Source organism: Plectropomus leopardus, chromosome 13, assembly GCF_026936395.1.
Source record: "Plectropomus leopardus strain MGB_pleo_1.0 chromosome 13, ASM2693639v1, whole genome shotgun sequence".
In the NCBI taxonomy this organism is placed as follows: Eukaryota; Metazoa; Chordata; class Actinopteri; order Perciformes; family Serranidae; genus Plectropomus; species Plectropomus leopardus.
In genome coordinates, this window is record NC_142188.1 from 34264859 (window position 1) to 34283378 (window position 18520).

The following is an 18520-nucleotide window of genomic DNA, read 5'->3' on the forward strand; positions in this document are numbered from 1 at the left end:
GTTTGTTTTACCATAACTGTGAGGCTGTCACTATTACACCTGAAATTACACCTCTTGTAAGATATCCTCAAAGGTGCTGTCCAGTCTGCTGCATGCTTCACGCTGTGGTGCCTTGTTCACTGGCTCTGCTGCAGCCCCTGCTCCTTCCTTTGGCACTGCATTGGCAGCCCTCCTCCCCTCTATCTTCGCCACCTCCTGGATGAGGTGCTCCTTTACAAGCGTCACGTTGGCTAACTTTGTTAAGAAGCTAAAAATAGATAAATGTAACACACAATTCAAAACAACAACATAAGATAAGAGACACCACATAGCACAGCTCTTCAGAAAGGCAACTGCCTTACACATGTACTCAATTAAAAAACAATTAAAAATCTAACCATAGAAATAAATCTAAATTAAAAGGGAAACAAAAAGTATATCGGCTTAATACTGGTGTTTGGTGATGACTCGACTTTATATGAACATGATGTACAAAAGGTGCATTTTAATTTCACTATACTTGCCCATCTTTGTATCTGGCATCTAGTAGATTGGCGATGTAGAAGAGTGGCTCAGTTTCAACATCAGCAAAGCGCTTCTTCACTGCCTCCAGGAGAGTCCTCTTCATGATCTTGATTCCTTGGTCATCGTCCTCCCGAGACGGAACACGTTTAAGGACTAATGAATGAATGAGATGATGGTTTGTTTCAAACAAAATCAATAATTGTTACAATAAAAAATAATAAATAAAAATACAAATGACCTGTTACGGCAGGGATCACATCAGCTGCAGTTGCGGTCTCCCTGCTCACGTCCCTGGTCAGCTCTTCAAAGGGGGCTAGCACATCAGCTGTCTCCTTCATCAGCTCCCACTGGCTGGCTGTCAGTGTTGCTGGTAGAATGTGCTCAGCTGCAAAGACACTGAGAGCCCGTTTTTGTTCCAGTAGGCTCTGCAGCATGTAGAGGCTGCTTTTCCATCTCGTCTGCACAAGAAGAGAACAAGATTCATTTATTTTTGTGCAAATTATGGAGTACTACGACAATGGAATTTTGTTGGCATAGCCAGGTGCAGAGCAACTTAAGTAATACTGTAATAGGGCCTACTAAATAAAGTGCATGGGAACAAATAATGGAATGGAAATAAATCAAAGAATGTTATGAGAGGAATCTCACCTGCACATCTTGTTGTAGGTGCTTAATATCCATATACAGGTCCATCTGGATATCTTCAAGGCGAGAGTAGGCCAGCGGGGAGTGTTTAAAATGGCCTACAATCTTCCTTGCGTTGGCCAGAGTGTCTGTCACGCTGCGCTGGGAAAGCAGGCCCATGCACGCAGAGTTGGCAAGAATGCGTGACACAGCCCACACTTCGCACTCCCATATGTCCCATGGCTTTCTTCATATTTGCAGCGTTGTCGCTCACAACAAAATTATGTGGACCCGTTGCTTGTCGATTCCCCAGTTGTTCAGCATCTTTTCAATCACATGTTGGATGCTCTCTGCTGTGTGGGATCCGCGAAATTCCTGGGCATGCAGAGTTGCATGGCGTAAAACAAAACTGGAGTCGATCCATTGCGCGGTGAGGCTTATTAGTGACATCGGAGCCACATACGAACTCCAGATGTCTGTGGTAAACTAAATATGGGGCAAGTGATAACAGGACAAGAAGTAGTTAGTCACAAATCTTCTTTTGAAGCGCTGGCAGAGCTTTCTTGGTGAAATAGTGACGAGAGGGCATGTCAAATCGGGGTTCTAAGTACTCCATAAGCATACGAAATCCTGGGTCTTCTACAAGGGTAAACGGCTGGTCACTCATTGCAATCATTTGTGCTAAATTGGCTGTGATTGCCTGCGCCTTCTCGCAATCGCGGGGCATTTTTTCTCTCCTCTTCAAAGTATCTTAAAGCGTGGGCTGATTGTTTTTGACTGGGTAAACTCGGTGTACTGTGTCGGGTGTTTGTTTTTGAGGTGCCGTATCATGTTTGTTGTGTTGAATGCAGCCTTTTCCTTGCTACCACTTGAAATCCCAAGTTTGCATATCTCACAGTTTGCAATCGCAATGTTTCAGTCATCCACTTAAAAATACCTCCACACCGCAGACATATTCATGCTCCCAGCTTCAAACTGCTGCCCTTCTTTTTCGCCTAACGGCATTCAACCAATAGTGTCACTGCAGTAAAGTGATGTCATGCCGCATGCGTTGTTTCTGTGTAGAGTTGAGACGTCTGACTCTGTGTACTACCACATAACGGTAGTAATTACTAAGCTGTTATTTTTCCCATTTGTTTTGAAATATTATAGATCTGATAAAAAATAATGAGAATAAATAAACATATATATCTGATCGCTAATCAGGACGTAATGTCCGATTCTGATCAAGTCTGAAACCATGTAACTGGCCCCACGTAATCGGATCGGGACATCCCTAATAACCTCTTTAAAAAATGAGAGGCTCCACCTAGTAGTACAACAGCATACTGCAGCAAATCAGTTTTCTCACCACATGTCTCTCGAGTTTTGCTTAAGGCAGTCTTCCAGCGTCTGCTGGCGAAACTGGCCACTTGACCCTCTCCATTTTTTGGGGGGCATTTTATGCCGATATTGAATTGATGTAGCTTCGTTGCTCTAGTTTCGAATCACCATGCTTTGATCTACCGTCTTTTGTACTACAACTACGAATCCCAGCAGCCCCAAAATTACACACAGGGAGTGAGAGAACCCCCCCCCCGTGCCAGCCGCTGAAAACACACTTTGACGTATATATACGTCATTGGCACTCAAGCGTTGGCTTTTGAATGACGTATATATACATCAATGGCACTCATTGACTTAACAGCTATTAACCCAATAATCCCTGCTGTCCCTACTTAGCAGGTATATTGATATCAGGAAATATTTGGTAAATTGTGTGAGGAACTTGAATAGGTAGCTATGGAGTTAAGAAGTCCGGAAATAAACATTAAACTTTAACATTAACTCATTTTAATGGTGGAACACTTTTCATCAGCTAGAAAGCTTCTGATAGCATGAATATAACAATATAAAAAATAAACACATGAATATAACCATAAAACTAATCAAATAATATAAATCACAAGTTTAAAACTACAAACAAACACATTTTATTGAGGGCCCACTCAAATGACCAGTACTGTGTCTCGGGGACTCACGCATTTGAAAACCTATTAAAATCACTGTAATATTGGCTAAAATATCAAGAATATCAACAGTATCAGCATGTAAAATCACTTCAGTGATTTCAGCCCAGTTTCTATTGAATGTTCTGACATCCAAAAAAAGTCGTGATGACTCTAAAACCCAGGGAATTGTAAACACTGCTTTGTAGTATTGGAGTGTTTACTGTGAAGACTCTTCATTTAAACACAGTTGTTCTAACACTACATGTCTTTGTTGTTAGTGGCCATGTGTGATACCATTACAGAGTAAAGTTGCTGTGTGAGCCTCTGTGGCAGTGGTGCAACTATGTCCTGTGTGAGCACAGTATAGTTCTGTACAGTACGTGGTTTCTGGAATCTCTCCTGCCCCATGGGAATGCCATTAGTGGGGAGCTGAAGGAGTGCAGCAGGTGAAACAAATAACGATAACTCCCCACTTCTCCACACACACCCTCACACCACAGCTTCGTCTCTTTGTTCGTTATTTTGCCACAGTCTTTTTCTCCCTCCACATCTGAGATATCCTCACCTTCTTTCTCTTATCAGCTAGTCCATATTCTGTTTTTCCCCAATACCACTTAGTGTCTTTTCTGTGGAAATTATTGGCTTGACGGCAGTAAAGGTGTCTGTGAAAGTCTTTCTCTGACTTCCTGTCTGAGTGATGAAGTGACCCCATTGGCTGGTTGAGTGTTGGAGTTTCCTCACTTGCTTGCTCTTTGAAAATGTACTGCCACAAACAGTGCTCAATCAATATTTGCTTATGCTCACATGACATAGTCAGTACGTTGAAACAGTTAAATTATTGTGTCAGTGCGACTAAAAACTGGACTTTAAAATACATGTAAAATTGGACTAAATCAAATTTCTCTATCGGACTTACACACCCAGATAATAGAATTGGAAGTTGAGCTATTCTGTCATGCACTCTGTGTTCTGTTTGTGCTCCTAGTCACCCCGCTGGCCTCCCTCGTTGGTTAGGGATAGGACATTTCGTTACTGATGATGGGGTAAAGGGTGCTGCAACACAGGTCAGGCATTAAAAACCATGTGAGCTCAAAGGAGGGACTTGTGTTTTTAATTTTGGCTTAGGTAAGGGATATACAACTTTAAAAGGTAGCATTTTATTTTTATTTTATATGCACTGCTTTTATTTAAAATACATTTATTTTAAATAAAGTCCTGTGATGTGTGATGTGGCCTATATCATAGACTGTATAAATAATAAAGGGTCAGTGGCAATTAGCTGAAGGGGGACATATCTCCACCTGCTGTGGTGGAGTCGGACATACTTTGGTCAATAAATGGACTCTCTCCCAATGCTTATATACTGGGACAAGGACAGTAGTACAAATAAATGGCCTAATCAAGCTATGACTGTAGCTCCACATAACTGTGCATGTAAATGCACTGACTGTGGTGGTGAGCTGTGAATGCACACAGAGGCATTTTAGTGTGTTATTCTTTGAAACAAAACATTCTGTGAAAAAGTAAGAAGTCAAGAGCTGCTGTTCAAAACTGTTCCCTATCATGGAAACAGTGCACTAAATAGTGTATTTGCCATTTTGTAGTAGTGTTTGAATTCTCAGTGGTTAAATTCATCCACTATATAGTGCACTATAAAATACCTGTATACCACAATGCAATTTGGTCGTGTATTTCCGGAGGAAGAAAATTCCAACGTAGTGCCTCCTGCGTATTCCCTATACAGTTCACTATTTAATGCACACAAGATAGAGAACAGTGAGTGAATGAGAGAACGGTTTCTAACACAGCTAATGAGTGTTAGCAGAAAAATGCCACAGACCAAACATGGCTGCCTGCTCTGCAATACAGCTCCTCAGTGCTCAGGAAGAACTATAATTAAATGTAAACATATCTATTCATGCGCATCTGCTATACAAGTATATGAGTCAAGTATTTCGTGAAGCAAATGTATTCTAATTAAGGATGCCGGTTTGTAATATATGAACTTCAGAGCTGTTAGTTTGTTTCCAGCTGACAGTGAATAAGTCCTCATGTTAAAAGCGGCAATATTTTATCTCTCTGCTAACTGTTGACTAGAAGCCTCAAGCTCATAGAAAAAACACCAACACTTCTCCTGACACAAGCCTGTTGCTTCAAAATCAAAGCTTCAGTGGTTTTGCTTTGATTCATTTAATTATAACAAGAATTTTTAAAAATTTTATAATTGCTTTAACCTAATTGTAACAACATTTTATTTGACTTTATGACAGTAGCTTCTTTATTTAACTTTATCATAACTGTAGATCATTTAGTAACTTTGTGTTTCAGTAGTCTACAGTAGCTCAGAGGAGATTTCAAAACATCAAGACATATCTTAGCTTAAAAACTATCACAATATTATTTTTAACTGAAATCACTCAGCCCTACCTGAACCTTACTCACAAGGAGGCCTCACCATGGATCGGACTTTTGGCTGTCTGGCACATCCCAGGAATCCTCGGTCACATTTGGATCTGGCAAATTTGGGAACCAGGTCAATACCCTGAGCCCTTCTTTGAGCCTGTTTTATTGCGGCAGCTGTTTTAATGTCTTGTGCCAATTTGCCTCCTTTGGATGCCTCCTGACCAAGTCATTATTGTAAATAAGTTCACAGTAGACTTATCAGGTTAAGAAAAGGTCAAATAAATGATAAATTTTTGTCATTTTACCTGTCAGATGTTTAAATGTTCAATCTGCGCAAAATACAACAACTTCTGTCCTCAGACCCTCACCCCAAATAAATACATAAACTGGTTTGGTGTTGAAGAGGTGAATAAGACAATTCTCAAATAAATCCAAACTTATCATGAAAACAAACACTTGAACAAACATCAGGGTCATGAGAATTACCTTCAGTGTCAGAAACCATCTTTGGGAAAAATTTATTTGGCGTGTACTTTGAGTTTTTAGTTCAGCCTATGACCATTCACTAACATGGTCTTCGGACCTGTACTGTAGTCAGAAACCAGGGGGCGATCGAGATTGAATAACCTCACTTTGGGGTAGCTGTCATGTCATCCGTCTTTATATACAGTCTAAGGATTATACACTGCATCATGGCATCCCACAAGTAAAGTAGGCATGGCCGGCGTGATGTTTAACATGCAAGCATCCACCTCTAGCATGCCAAATAACATATAAATTGGCAGCACTTTCTAAACAATAACAAAAGCACAACATGTCAATCACAATCGTTCACCATCTCTGTTATATGCCGGCTGATCTCATCCTCTGCTCGGGGGATGGAGCTCTTTAACCTCATTGTTTTCCCAGTTTGCAGACATTTTACGGCCTCAGTTCTTCTCTTCTTCTTAGCTGCTATGCTAACAGCTGCTTTTTAAATCTCCCACGGTTGGTCGCACACATAAATGCATCTTCAAAACCTCACACCTGTGCCATCCGTGGTCACGCCTTTCCAGCTTTATGTTTTACACAGAACTGGTTCTGGGGCTGTTACTACTTCCAGTCCCAGATCAGAGGCAAGACCACTCTGTCCCCTCTGTCCTCAATCGGACATTATATACAGAATGGCGAGGCAGCATTATGGTGTGATATTATTGAACAGGCAGTGTAAACGCAGCTATTGGCTCTCCTTGGGCCGTCCAGGTAGGCTGTATGAACAAGTCTGTGAACTGCCCTCCTTTCTGTGCACGCTTGGATTTTTAGACAGTTCTGTGTCATGGCAGTGTGGCAGATAAACTATGTCTGGCCTTGTCTGGCCTCTCCTCATATTGTTAGTGCCTAGAGCTCCTGGCCCATCCGCCAGCGGAGGTCCGCGGCAGGTTAGTGATGACTCGTTTTGCATCGTTACAGCAGCTTTATGCATGAATTACTATTTTTTTTAAAGTGCCAACAAATGTTGTAAAAAAATAAAATTAACATTTGGGGCAAAAACTGCTTGTCAGTTTGTCCAGTTCATGTGCATAGAGCCATATGCTCATATCTGGCAGTCACATCGGCCTAAATCACTACATTGTGTGCATTTGTGTGAGTAACTGTTGTTGCTTTACTTCCTCACCATAGCCTACTTCTCTGGCGCTCCATCCCTTATTCTTTCTCCGCAATTGTGGATGGCGGTACTCATCAAGAGGGGTGTGTAATCCAGTCCGAGCCCGAGCATGTGTGCTGGTTTATCCTGCCAAATGGATGCCATCTGCAGCTTAACCCTTTACTGTACCCAACCTCAAGCCCTCCAAACCTCATTACCCCATCTGTGCTCCCCCTCCTCCTGCCTTCCCGATCTCATCCTCATCCCCCTTCTTCTCTTCCACCTTACATCTTAACCAAGACACATGCTGACATTGGCAAGGGGACATGGTTAAAGCATGGGATGGAAATTGTGCGTCTTGCTCTCCACTGTTTGTTTTTCTGGAAATAGAGGTGATAATACGAGCCCGCCTCATCTGAAGGGCACGTCGCTGTGACACTACAAGCAAACACTTATGCATCATATGAAATGGAATGATTTGGATTAGATGGCTGCATTTGTGGCAAGGAAGGTCATTTGATGAAATGTTTGAAGAGTTTATGTTTTGTTAGCTTTGATGAAGGACAAAGATATTTAACAATGAAAGATAAACTCGTGAGGACTGTTCTTTTATAGCAGTGATATCCTGCTGAATGGCTTGTTTGAGGTCACAGTGCTACAAATGAATCCTCTCCTATACAGCACACATTTCTACAGAAATGTTGATGTGCACTCCCTCAGGTTTGAATCCAGCATGATAAAACATCCATTATTTGAAAGTAGACTAAGCATAAAGTATGTTCATGTATCACAGAGGGGGCAGCAGGCTGTGGAACACATTAAATGGACGTTGGGGCTCGGCCAGCTCCCTGCCGGAATAATGTGGCCTCTGTGCAAAGCATGCAGCATAGAAAATACATTTTATGTACAGGATAACAGGTGCACAGCAGAACAGTGGCTGACAGGCTCTGGCCCAGGCAAGGTTTGGTGATGAAGTCATGCTGTTTGAATGCACCTACTGTATTTTTACTGGCTCTGCGTTTTTGAAGTGAAACACAATGCTGTTGAAATTGTCCTTGCTCCTAATAAAGCTTTTTGGTCAAAATGCCCATTTTAGCTCACACTTTTAGAGATTTAACGTCTGCAGGCTGTTCCAGAGGCTTGCTCTCCTGACAGAAAGGGAAAAACGAGCAGTTTAAAGGGATAGTTCAGAGTTTTTGAAGTGGGGTAGTATGTGGCACATATCCATACACAGTGTATAGCCTACAGTAGATGGCAACCGACGCCTGATTTGGAGAAGCAGACATGAGTACAGCCATGGAAGCTTAGCAGTGTACTGCTATGGATGCGGGCAGCACCATAATATTTTCTAGCCACTTAAAAAAATCAGCATCAGTTTCAAGGGCACGCTATATTTAGAATATTTTCACTGCTTTGCCTTGCTGTCAGACAGCCCTCTCTGATGGGGTACTGAAGCTTTTCTATCTCTGCTCCTTTCAAAGCCACCACACTCCTTTGACAGTTACTGTAATGCTGCCTTGCAGAGTTTGTCTGTGTTATTGTCTGACTTTGGTGAAATTAAACTTATCATTTAAAACACCAAAGTCACACAGTAACAGAAACTCAGTGGTAGAGGCAGCTCCCATGTCCTACAAGGTAAAATGACTGTTAATGTCAAAATAGTGTGGTGCTTTTGAAGGGAGTTAGATAGAGCTGTTGTCTGACAGCAAGGCAAAGCAGGAAAATATTCTAAATATAGTGTACACTTTAACTGATATTGTTAGTGTGTTTGTTTTTCGGCGCCTGTCCACAGCAGTACACTGCTGAGGTCTCTGTGCAGTTCTCCTGATGCATCTCCAAATAGGGGTTGACCGCCATCTACTGTATATAATACAAGGGGTGTAACAATTCATCGATCTGCACTGATAAATTGATTCAATGAGCAATGATCCAGTATCATAAATGCAAAGTGAAAACATTGATCCAAATCATCCTCTTCAGACGTGCCTTTATTTTGAAATTCAGTCAATGTCAAACAGCAGCAAGCAGATGATGGCAAGCTGCCAAGAGATGAGGAGAACGTTATTTACTAGCAGCAGTGTGGAAGTATTTTGTTTTCGGTGGAACTACGTGTCAACAGGCAGTGCATGTCATATGTAATCAAAAGCCGTACTTTGGAAACATAATGTACATGTTGGGCATCTCACTCTGCTAACTTCACAGCAACATTAGCTATCAATATTAGCAATGTTCGGCTAAAAAAATGTGCATGCAGGCTGGAGTTCAACCCTGCTGTTCTGTTGGGAGATGCAGTAGCTTTAACCAGTGGTAAGTAAGAAGAAGTACAAATAATAACTTATGATTAGAGGAAAGGTCTGCTATCATCTCTCGTGCTTTACTGCCGAATGTAATTTGATTTTTACAATGTTTGACATTTAACATATTGTGCAAAAACAAAGTATGAATTAATCTAAGTGGTAAAAATTTAAGTAATTTAAGGCTCCACAAAATTGCTAGCTCACAAAAGAGAGATTTAAAACAGACTCATCACATTGTTCAATAGTAACAGCATGTTTTTTTTTTATTTGGCCATGTAAATATCTTAAAAACTTAACAAGCTTTCTGTGAGAATGTTTTAGTCTTGAAGCCCAGCCATGACGACATCATCAGGGTCATTTTCTCAGACTTGATGAAACTTCTCCAGAGCCACAGAGGTCATTGATTAATTGCCTTTCAACCTGTGACACAATAACAGCAATCTGGTTCAGCTTTAATAAAACCTGCTGACTCTGAATAAAATTCAAGGAGTTGGCCGCGAAGCTCTGTGCCTTCCCAGCAATTCGAAACTGTCGCTGCAGCATTTGAGCAGAGGAGCAGAGTGGTGCTCCAGTACTGGGTCAAAATGAACTTTACCCAAGCCTACCCTCCACACATACACTCATCCTCTCTCACGCCTCATAAAAAAGGGGATCCATGTGTCTTGACAGTGGCAGGAGCTCCGTTTGTCTTAATGATCAGTATGAAGTCTAAAGGGTTATTTGAACAGAGCCCTTTGGGTCAGAGGTCGCCCCGAGCGCTGTGTGTTTGTTTGCTCTTCAGCGGTGTCATCATTAATAGCAGAGCCTCAGTGGCAGCAAACAAAGCATGGAAGATAGGGGGGGGATTTCAGTGAAAGATGATGGGGAGGAGGAACACACATACACACGTACTCACAATGACAACACAGTTAGTTTTTCACAATGCTATTCAGTAAAGCTTTACCTTAAGACATGACTTGTTTCTTTAAATCAAATCATAAAAAAATGTGTTTAAACAGGGGTTGTAAAGGCTGAGTTGTAGGTATAATTTTCCCAATTTGTTGCTTCAACCTGCTGCTATTTCCTGTTGTTCAGCATTGAAGGATTGTAGACTTTTTATTTGTCGCCTTTTGTGAATTTCACCATTTTCTAAGCTAAACTACTGAGGTTAAGCTAAGCTTGCAAACCGCTGGCAGAAGATGGGCATGGTCTGAGCAAGGTGAAAAGAAGGAATAGGGAAGGGGCCATAGAGAACCCCAGCAATGACCTACAGAAAAATGTCATCCCTGGGGCATTCTATTAGCCGATATTATGCCGATATTAGGGTTAAGTTGGCAAGTTGGGCCCTATGCTAAAAACAACCAGCATCGTGCTAGCAACAAATCCACTTGCAGCAGGTTATGTCTAGCACCAGTACAGCATCATCAACTCAGTTTATTCATTAAGGAAAGTTGAATTCATGTTTTTTTAATACACTTAATCTGGTGTATCACTTTATTTCAATTGAGGATTTTGTTCATAAGATGACAGACATTTGAAACTGCATTCACAAACGTTGTTACAATGGGATCTTTGAACGTTAAAAGCATGGCATTGGGAACAGCTCTACTAACAACTGTACATTTGTTACTTACCTGAGGAAGCCATGTGAAGGAATGTTTTGATTGACTTAGTGACTGATTAGGCTTTAAGGGCTTATAAGTGCTTGCAAGGCTGCATTGCTTCGCAGCTTCTCCCTCCTTGGGAAATCCAGTAACAGTATTCTTGTAAATACAAATGCAAACTATATTCCATGTAGCCCTGTAGGAAATGCCTCCCTGCAGTCGCCATCACAGCCGTCCTCCCAAGCATTTTAGAAAACTTTTAATTTCTCTGGGGCTTTCAAATTGCCTGTTTAGGTTGCACAGCATCTATAAAATACCTCTGTGGTCCAATGAGATGACCATATGGAGCTCCATAGCATTGTTTCATCCTAATTGCCTCCTTCTACAAGTGTCAATTTCATTCAGGATACAGGGACAGAGGGCAGGGAAGAATGAATGAAGCATGGGGGCCGAGGGCTAAGGAGAGCTGACATTCATCAAACCTCTCCTGACAGATAGATAAGAATATTGTTGTGCAACACTTCGTTCAGCAGATGAACAGCACAATTCTCCCTGGATTTCAATTAGCCTTGCTGCTCTTGTTAAAGCATTGCCTCTCTCCTCAGCATTGCAACCGAGGACCCCGACTCTTAATTTTAGTAGCTGAAGAGGTCCAGATCAATAACCATCAGTGTTTGGTTTTGGGCCGCTGCGTCGGTCAGAGGGGGGGACCCCCCCCCCCGTCCGTCCGTCTGCCTCTGGTGCACCTTTACAGAAGGTGTCATTTAGTTTGGTTCATTTTCTCTGAAAGCTTGTCAACTGGGGGTCAGTGTCAGAGTTGAGATTTGTGTGTATGTGCCGTGCAGAGGCACGTGCTGCAGTGATGTCTCAGATGTAACAACTGGAAAAGGCTGCTAATTATACAATTCTTCTTTCTTCAGCTGCTGTTATACCTGTCAGAAACGCTTTTAAATGTTTTTCCACTAATCATATGCTTTCTCTCTGTGCCTCCTTTTTTTATTAGCAAAAGACCAGGAACAAGTGAAGGATATTTTTATAATAACATTATTTATACAGCACCTTTTTCAAACAGAGTTTACAACGTGCTTTGACAAACAAAGCAAAGCAGAAATGGGATACATGGATGGCAATACAACAATGGAAAGCCAACCAGTCCTATGAACACAAGTGAGGCAAAACTACGGTAGAGTTAGGATAGAATTAGAAGACAAATATCTCATGGCAAAGACACACCATAGAAACCAGAAGACAAATAATGCAAGATGCAGGATGTCAAAGGTCAGTATAAAATAATGCACAGCATTAGACCATAAATAACAACAGAAGCAATAAAAGCAGTGAAACCACAAATAAAAGAAAGTGAAATAAATTAAACATAAATTATAGAGGTAAAAAAATTTAAAAGATGACATCCCATAAAAGAGTCTATAAACATTGGTTTTAATAAGAGATTTAAAAAAAGTCACTGATTCTTTAAACCTCATCTCCTCATTCCAACAGCAAAGGCATGGTCACCATGAGTTTTAAGCCTTGACTTTAATGATATATGAATCATACAATCAAATCTTATCGGTTGTTTTTTTTTCACTTGTTTCCGACTAAGAAAAAACATCCATGTTGCCTATTAGTTGTCGTCTTCAGAATGAACAACCCCCAGACAATTCTGAAAGTGTAACCATGAAGTCAGGTAACTTATTCACTGGAAGCTGGGAGATGTCAGAACTACATGGACCCCCGTGGGAAAATAAAATTTTGGTGAGGACCACAGGTCCTGCAGCACTTTATTGGACCTACAGTGCCTTGCAGTAGTATTTACCCCTCTTGGAGTTTTTCCTGTTTTGTTGTATTACAACCTGTAACCTGTAATCTAAATGGATTTTTATTGGGATTTTTTTGTAAGAAAAAGAATCTGGAAAATCAAATTATGAAAAATGGTACGTGCATATGTATTCACCCCCTTAACTGTGACCCCCCCTTAATAAGACCGGGAGCCACCAATCACCTTCAAAAGACATCGAATTTGTCAAAGTCCACCTGTGTGCAATCAAAAGTATTATTTATGAATTAGATGAATAATTAATTAAGTAATTAAATATTGTTTGGCATCCAAAACCCAAGTGATACCCAAGCCTAAAATGTGTAATACATTATTTGATATCTACAATGTGAATGGAGCGGCATGTGATAGATTTATACTTTTACATGTCACGGCATCTCTGCACACTGAACTGCCATCTCTGCCAAATACACTGACTTCAGGCCCGACTTCACCACACTTCAGACTGTGTGGGTTGTAACGTTAGCTGCTGCTGTGGGACTGTGAGCTCCACACTCGGGACTATTGGGAGAGTCCGTGAGACGACAGTCTGTTTGTACAGCTCTTAACTCTGCTTAGCCCTGCAAAGGTCTTTGGAGCTTCCACATTGAAATATAGGTATGTTTTCAATTAAAGTGGCCTGATGGATGTAGACATTGTTTGTGTTTCTTTCTCGATCCTTACTGTGCAGTATCTTTTTCTCCTGTTGTCTGGACAATAAGATGCATCTGCAGCTCAGATTCATCTGCTGCTGTTGTTCCCTGTGTTCTAAGCCTTTTCTGCTCCACTGCCAATAGATGTGCATGTGTTAAAGATGGCTTCTGTTTTGTGGTGAGCGGCCTCATCCCGAGGTGCTCTCCTGGGGGCAAAGGTCCATCTTGCCTCTCCTCTCTCGTTGCTGGGGTCATTTGGAGAGGTAATCCACACATGGCTGGATCCTCTCACTATAGCTCCAAGCAGAGAGATGGAGCTCCAGCATGGTAAAGGTAGATAGGATTAGGCTTGTGTGAATTGTGAGGGGCTCATTTCACAAACCTCTACTTTTTTTTTTTTTTAACCAATTAAGCTGAACTGGAGTTGGACTTGTATGCACTCTCATATCAGGACTTGTACCCAGCAAACCCAGCCCTTAGATGGCAACATGCACGCCTGGGTGAGCCACTTTAATCCTGCGTTTTTATTTTTTTGTTTCGGTCAATGTCAGCCAGAGGTTAACCTGGTTATAGAATGATTGCCTCACCACGGCTGCAGCCGTCATTATTTATTTCACTCCACTCCACAAGCCCCGGAGATTGAGCTGAAGTACAGAGCCTGTATTTAGACTTTATTTAAGAAGATTGGTGGTGGCCACCGACAGACAGCTCCAGTCAGCCCTGTGTTCACCGATGGCCAGCTGGATCAATACAACACAATTGAGCTTTCCAATCTGTGGTCTTTGGGAACGCAGCCATAGCACTTACAGGGTGATCGCCTGTGATGAAGTCTTCATCAGGATCTATTGACAGATTCATTTGAGCACCGTCCTTCCTCCCTCACTACACTGTAAAGTAATGGGACACAAAAACCCTCTCTAAAAAGTTTTCTGGCAGCTGATGGACAGGTCGAGACAGCAGAGCCATCTCACTCGCTTAAGTTAACACACATTTCATTTGACTTCATTTACAAGGTTATGTTTTGTCATTTCCTTCAGAGGAAAATGTGTTTATTTTCTTTTGCCGTTGTTGCTAAATTAACACTTGCTTAAGATTAAACAATAAAAGCATGACATGAAAAAATGTTCACTAAAGCAGTAAGCAGTACACTTGCCTTTGAAAGCAAAGCCTAAACTTGATCTGGCGGCCCATGAAGGGGCTGTGTAAATTTCCAAATAATTTCATATTTAATTTCTAAACAAGCTGCAGGGGTGTTAGATTTCACACGCCAGTGCATGGCGGTCACATGCACTTTGGAAAGTGGATGGACACTCTCCGAGTCGCTTTTGATGTCCAAGTTGTTTTTTCTGGTCTGCAGTGGAGCTGCTCTTAAGAAAGCCATAATCCTCATGGTATTGCTGTGGCAAGCACTCTTCTGGCACAACATTTCACAGCGCCATGCGTGACTCCACTAATTTTCCCAAATGTTGTTTTACCTGTTTTTTATTTTTGCTTCCCCCTCCTGACCCCCTTTCTCTGTGAATTCTCCAGAGAAAGAAAGAGACTTTTGAAGTCAGGGTGGGTTGGCCAAAGGTGATTTCCCACAGTGGAATGCCCAGAGAAGCTCCATGATCTGGGAACTGGTTACACAGGACGATCTATTGCATCTTGAACCGCAGCTGGATTTAATAAACTGTAGGAATCAGGTGGTGTGGCTCATTGACATCAATACTGATGATAAGGGATTGACAATGTATTGAATATACTCAATGTATATTCTGTCTATATAGACAGAATATTGTGATATCACAAACAAATTGAAACTAATTATTATATTCTAAAATGTTTTCAGAAACACACACATATATATGTGTGTGTGCGTGTGTGTGTGTTTCTGAAAACATTTTAGAATAGAAACTGGTTGAAAGCTGTCAAAATATCCTTGTGTGTGTGTATATATATATATATTAAAGATATTTCTTAGGGCTTAGTGCTGATCAAATAAAAACCAAGAATCTGAGACAGAAACGTGTTTTAAGTGACTGTTTAAGTGGAATAGAAGATTGTTTGGTACCAGCAGGCCACCATTGTTCCATATTCGCCAGTCCACATTATGTTAGCTACCATTGAGAGTGTTGATTGGCATCTCGTATGGCCCGGTGCATTCTGGTAGTTGTAGGTTTTTTACCTATTGAGCTGCAGGGACGGCCTAGATTAATGTGAGGACTCATTTTCTGTTGGTGAAACACCTCTTTAACTTTGGACAGATCCAGGTCAGCTGTTCCCTCTGCTTCTACTCTTAACAGTCCACTCATGTCTATATTGAAAATATACAAAATAGTTTGAATCTTGAAGCATTCTCACTTTTTTTTTTAAACTTTTTATTGAATCAACTTCCTCAAGCTGACTTGTTCCTCTTCCTTTGTCCCACTCTCTGTAACTTTCAGCTATCACTCCTCTATGTTCTCCCACCTTCCCATCAATCTATCTCTCTCCATCTGTCTGTCTATCTCTCTTTCTCAATCAATTTCAATTTCAAATTGCTTTATTGGCATTAATGTTATTTGAATTGTGAGTAACTAGAATTATGAATAACTCTCTTTCTCCTTGTGTCTCTCACTCTGTCTCTCTGTCTCTCACTCTGTCTCTCTCTCTCAGTGGTGAGCTTTCAGCCCCCTGTGAGGTGAATTCGTCATTGCTGTGTCCCTGTCAGGGCAGCAGTGCTGTTTACATAGACTGTCATATAGAGTGCAGGGGAAGATACATTAAAGTAGGCACAGTGCTGTTGACCACTCTGTTGAGGCTTGTTTGTGTGAGCAGCAGTGTGTGAGGCTGAGCCCTCCCTGACAGAGGAAGCCCACATGGTGTGTCTTTGCCCTGAGATGTCCAGACACAGGAGATGCAGAGGAGCAGTGGAGATATCTTAAAGTAGAATTGTCTGGTTTTTGCGTCAAGTCTTTTAAAAGAGAAACAGTTTTGTCTCAATCTTTTTCTTTACACTGAAGGGTCAGTGTAGCTGATCATTCACATGGTATATTTGAATGATCATTTATAGTACAAACTGAAACTATTAGTCCAGAGTTAGCTAACAGTTACGTTTCCATGATCTCAAGTTGTGTGTACATGACTGACTCTGTGTGTGTCTGTCTTCTTCAGAGCTGTCAGATGTTGAACCCAACGTCTTTCTGAGGCCCTTCCTAGAAGTGGTCCGCTCCGAGGACACCACTGGACCAATCACAGGCCTCGCCCTTACTTCTGTCAACAAGTTCCTTTCCTATGGCCTGATAGGTAAGACATCCGAACATTAACAATGTCACTGATATTTTTAAGGTAAGTTAACTGTTAGAGTATACCAGCATCTATGTTTTACATAGCACATGGCCCCACACCTTTCTTTATAGGTAGAATACTTTTTAGTTTTGACTGAAATGTTAGTGGATATGTACCTGCGGTACTATGTCAAATGTCAAATGCTTGAGGCACTTCCTAAACATGTCAAAGCTTCAGTTCGTGGAATGTAAGGGCATCTGTTGGCAGAGAAGTTATATAAAATTCATAAGTATGTTTTTATCAGTATGTAATCACCTGAAAATAAGAGCTGGCGTATTTCCGTTACCTTAGAATGAGCCGTTGCTATCTACATACTATGCAGGCATTCTTCAGTGGAGTCCACCTTGTTCTACAGTAGCCCGCAACACACAAATTAAACACTGGCTTTAGAAAAGCCAAATGCATTTTCCCAACAGCCACTGAAGTTTCAGTTCTGCAGCCTCACTGCTACATGCCACTAAATCCTCCACACTGGAACTACAAGTGATGAGAACCAGCATGGCCCCATATTAGAATGAACATGGTTCAGAGTCAGGTGCCTGGTTCCTGTTTCTGTTAGCTCTACCCTTCAGTAATCCATGAAGGTCCAAATATCTTGGTAATACAGAACCAGAGTCTCATGAACTCCACACAGCCGGTGATGTCATTCTCACAGAGGAAGTGTTAAAGAGACCACACTGGGTTGCAGCTGCTGAAACAACATGAGCTGGGCCCATTTTTAAACCAGATGAGTCTCTAGCCTCTCTGACTAATCGCCACCTGAGATATGTGTTGTTACAGAGACACTGAAAGAGCCCCGTCCATCTCCCACACATGATTATTACAAAGAATGACTGTTTGCCCTTCCTTCAGAACAGCTGATGTTTAGGGTAATATTCAGTTTCATTTTACTGTTACCACATTGCATTGTGGTAACACAACTTGAGAGACTAACTCTGTCATGTCCCATCTCATCACCCCAAAAAACATGAACTCTTTGGTAAACACACACATTGTGCGCCACTCCTCCCCCCTCCCACCTTTACAGTATATTGATCTCCTTCTTGTTGCTGACCTCGGCTTGGCTTTAAATTGCACTTGGCCTGTCAGCCACCAGAGGCTCTCTTAGCTCATTTATAAATAAATATAATATTATTTCAATCACAGTAATTTAGGTTATTACAAGTGCTATACAAGTTGGACTAAGTGCCACGATGCAGTTGGCGCAGGTTGCTGATGTAGGTTACTTTGAGATTTGTCACAGGGTGCCATAATGACAAATGCCGGCTCAGCTGGTTTCCATGAAGTCCAACAGATTTTAGCTGGTACACCGGACTAGACAGGCACGCTGCTCTGGATGTTTTGAGCTTTTTTCAACTAACTGAAATCAGTTGAGAATGTGTGTGTATCATCTTGGTGCTCTCGACAGCGTGAAAGAGTTTGCTGTTGGAAACCTGGTTTTAGTCAGTTGTGTTACTCATGGTCAGACCAGTCTAAGAATTCCAGGAATTATCTATTCTCATCATGGCAGAAGCTGACTTGTAGCTCTAAGTACAGTCCTCATCAGCCTCATCATGGAAGTATGGCCCAGTGTCTGCCAGTTGTTTTGTTAAGTGTGAAATGAGCATGCATCACCAGATGCTGGTCTAAATATCAGGGCTTGAGTCAATGTTACATTGCTGTCAAAACAGCTGCAGCCAGTGCTTGGCTTAATAAGAGTCGCAGCTTACAGGAACA

At 41.5% G+C, this 18520-nt stretch overlaps 1 protein-coding gene across 6 annotated transcripts in view; it reads left to right on the forward strand.

The window, feature by feature from the left end:
* The window catches only part of gbf1 (golgi brefeldin A resistant guanine nucleotide exchange factor 1), a 142424-nt gene that overhangs the window by 49363 nt on the left and 74541 nt on the right, over positions 1 to 18520 (forward strand). For all 6 annotated transcript variants that reach the window (XM_088086837.1, XM_088086838.1, XM_088086839.1 and 3 more), the window contains one exon: positions 16631 to 16762. In XM_088086837.1, coding sequence (XP_087942963.1) covers positions 16631 to 16762 — 132 coding nt within the window. The remainder of the gene's footprint in view (positions 1 to 16630; positions 16763 to 18520) is intronic.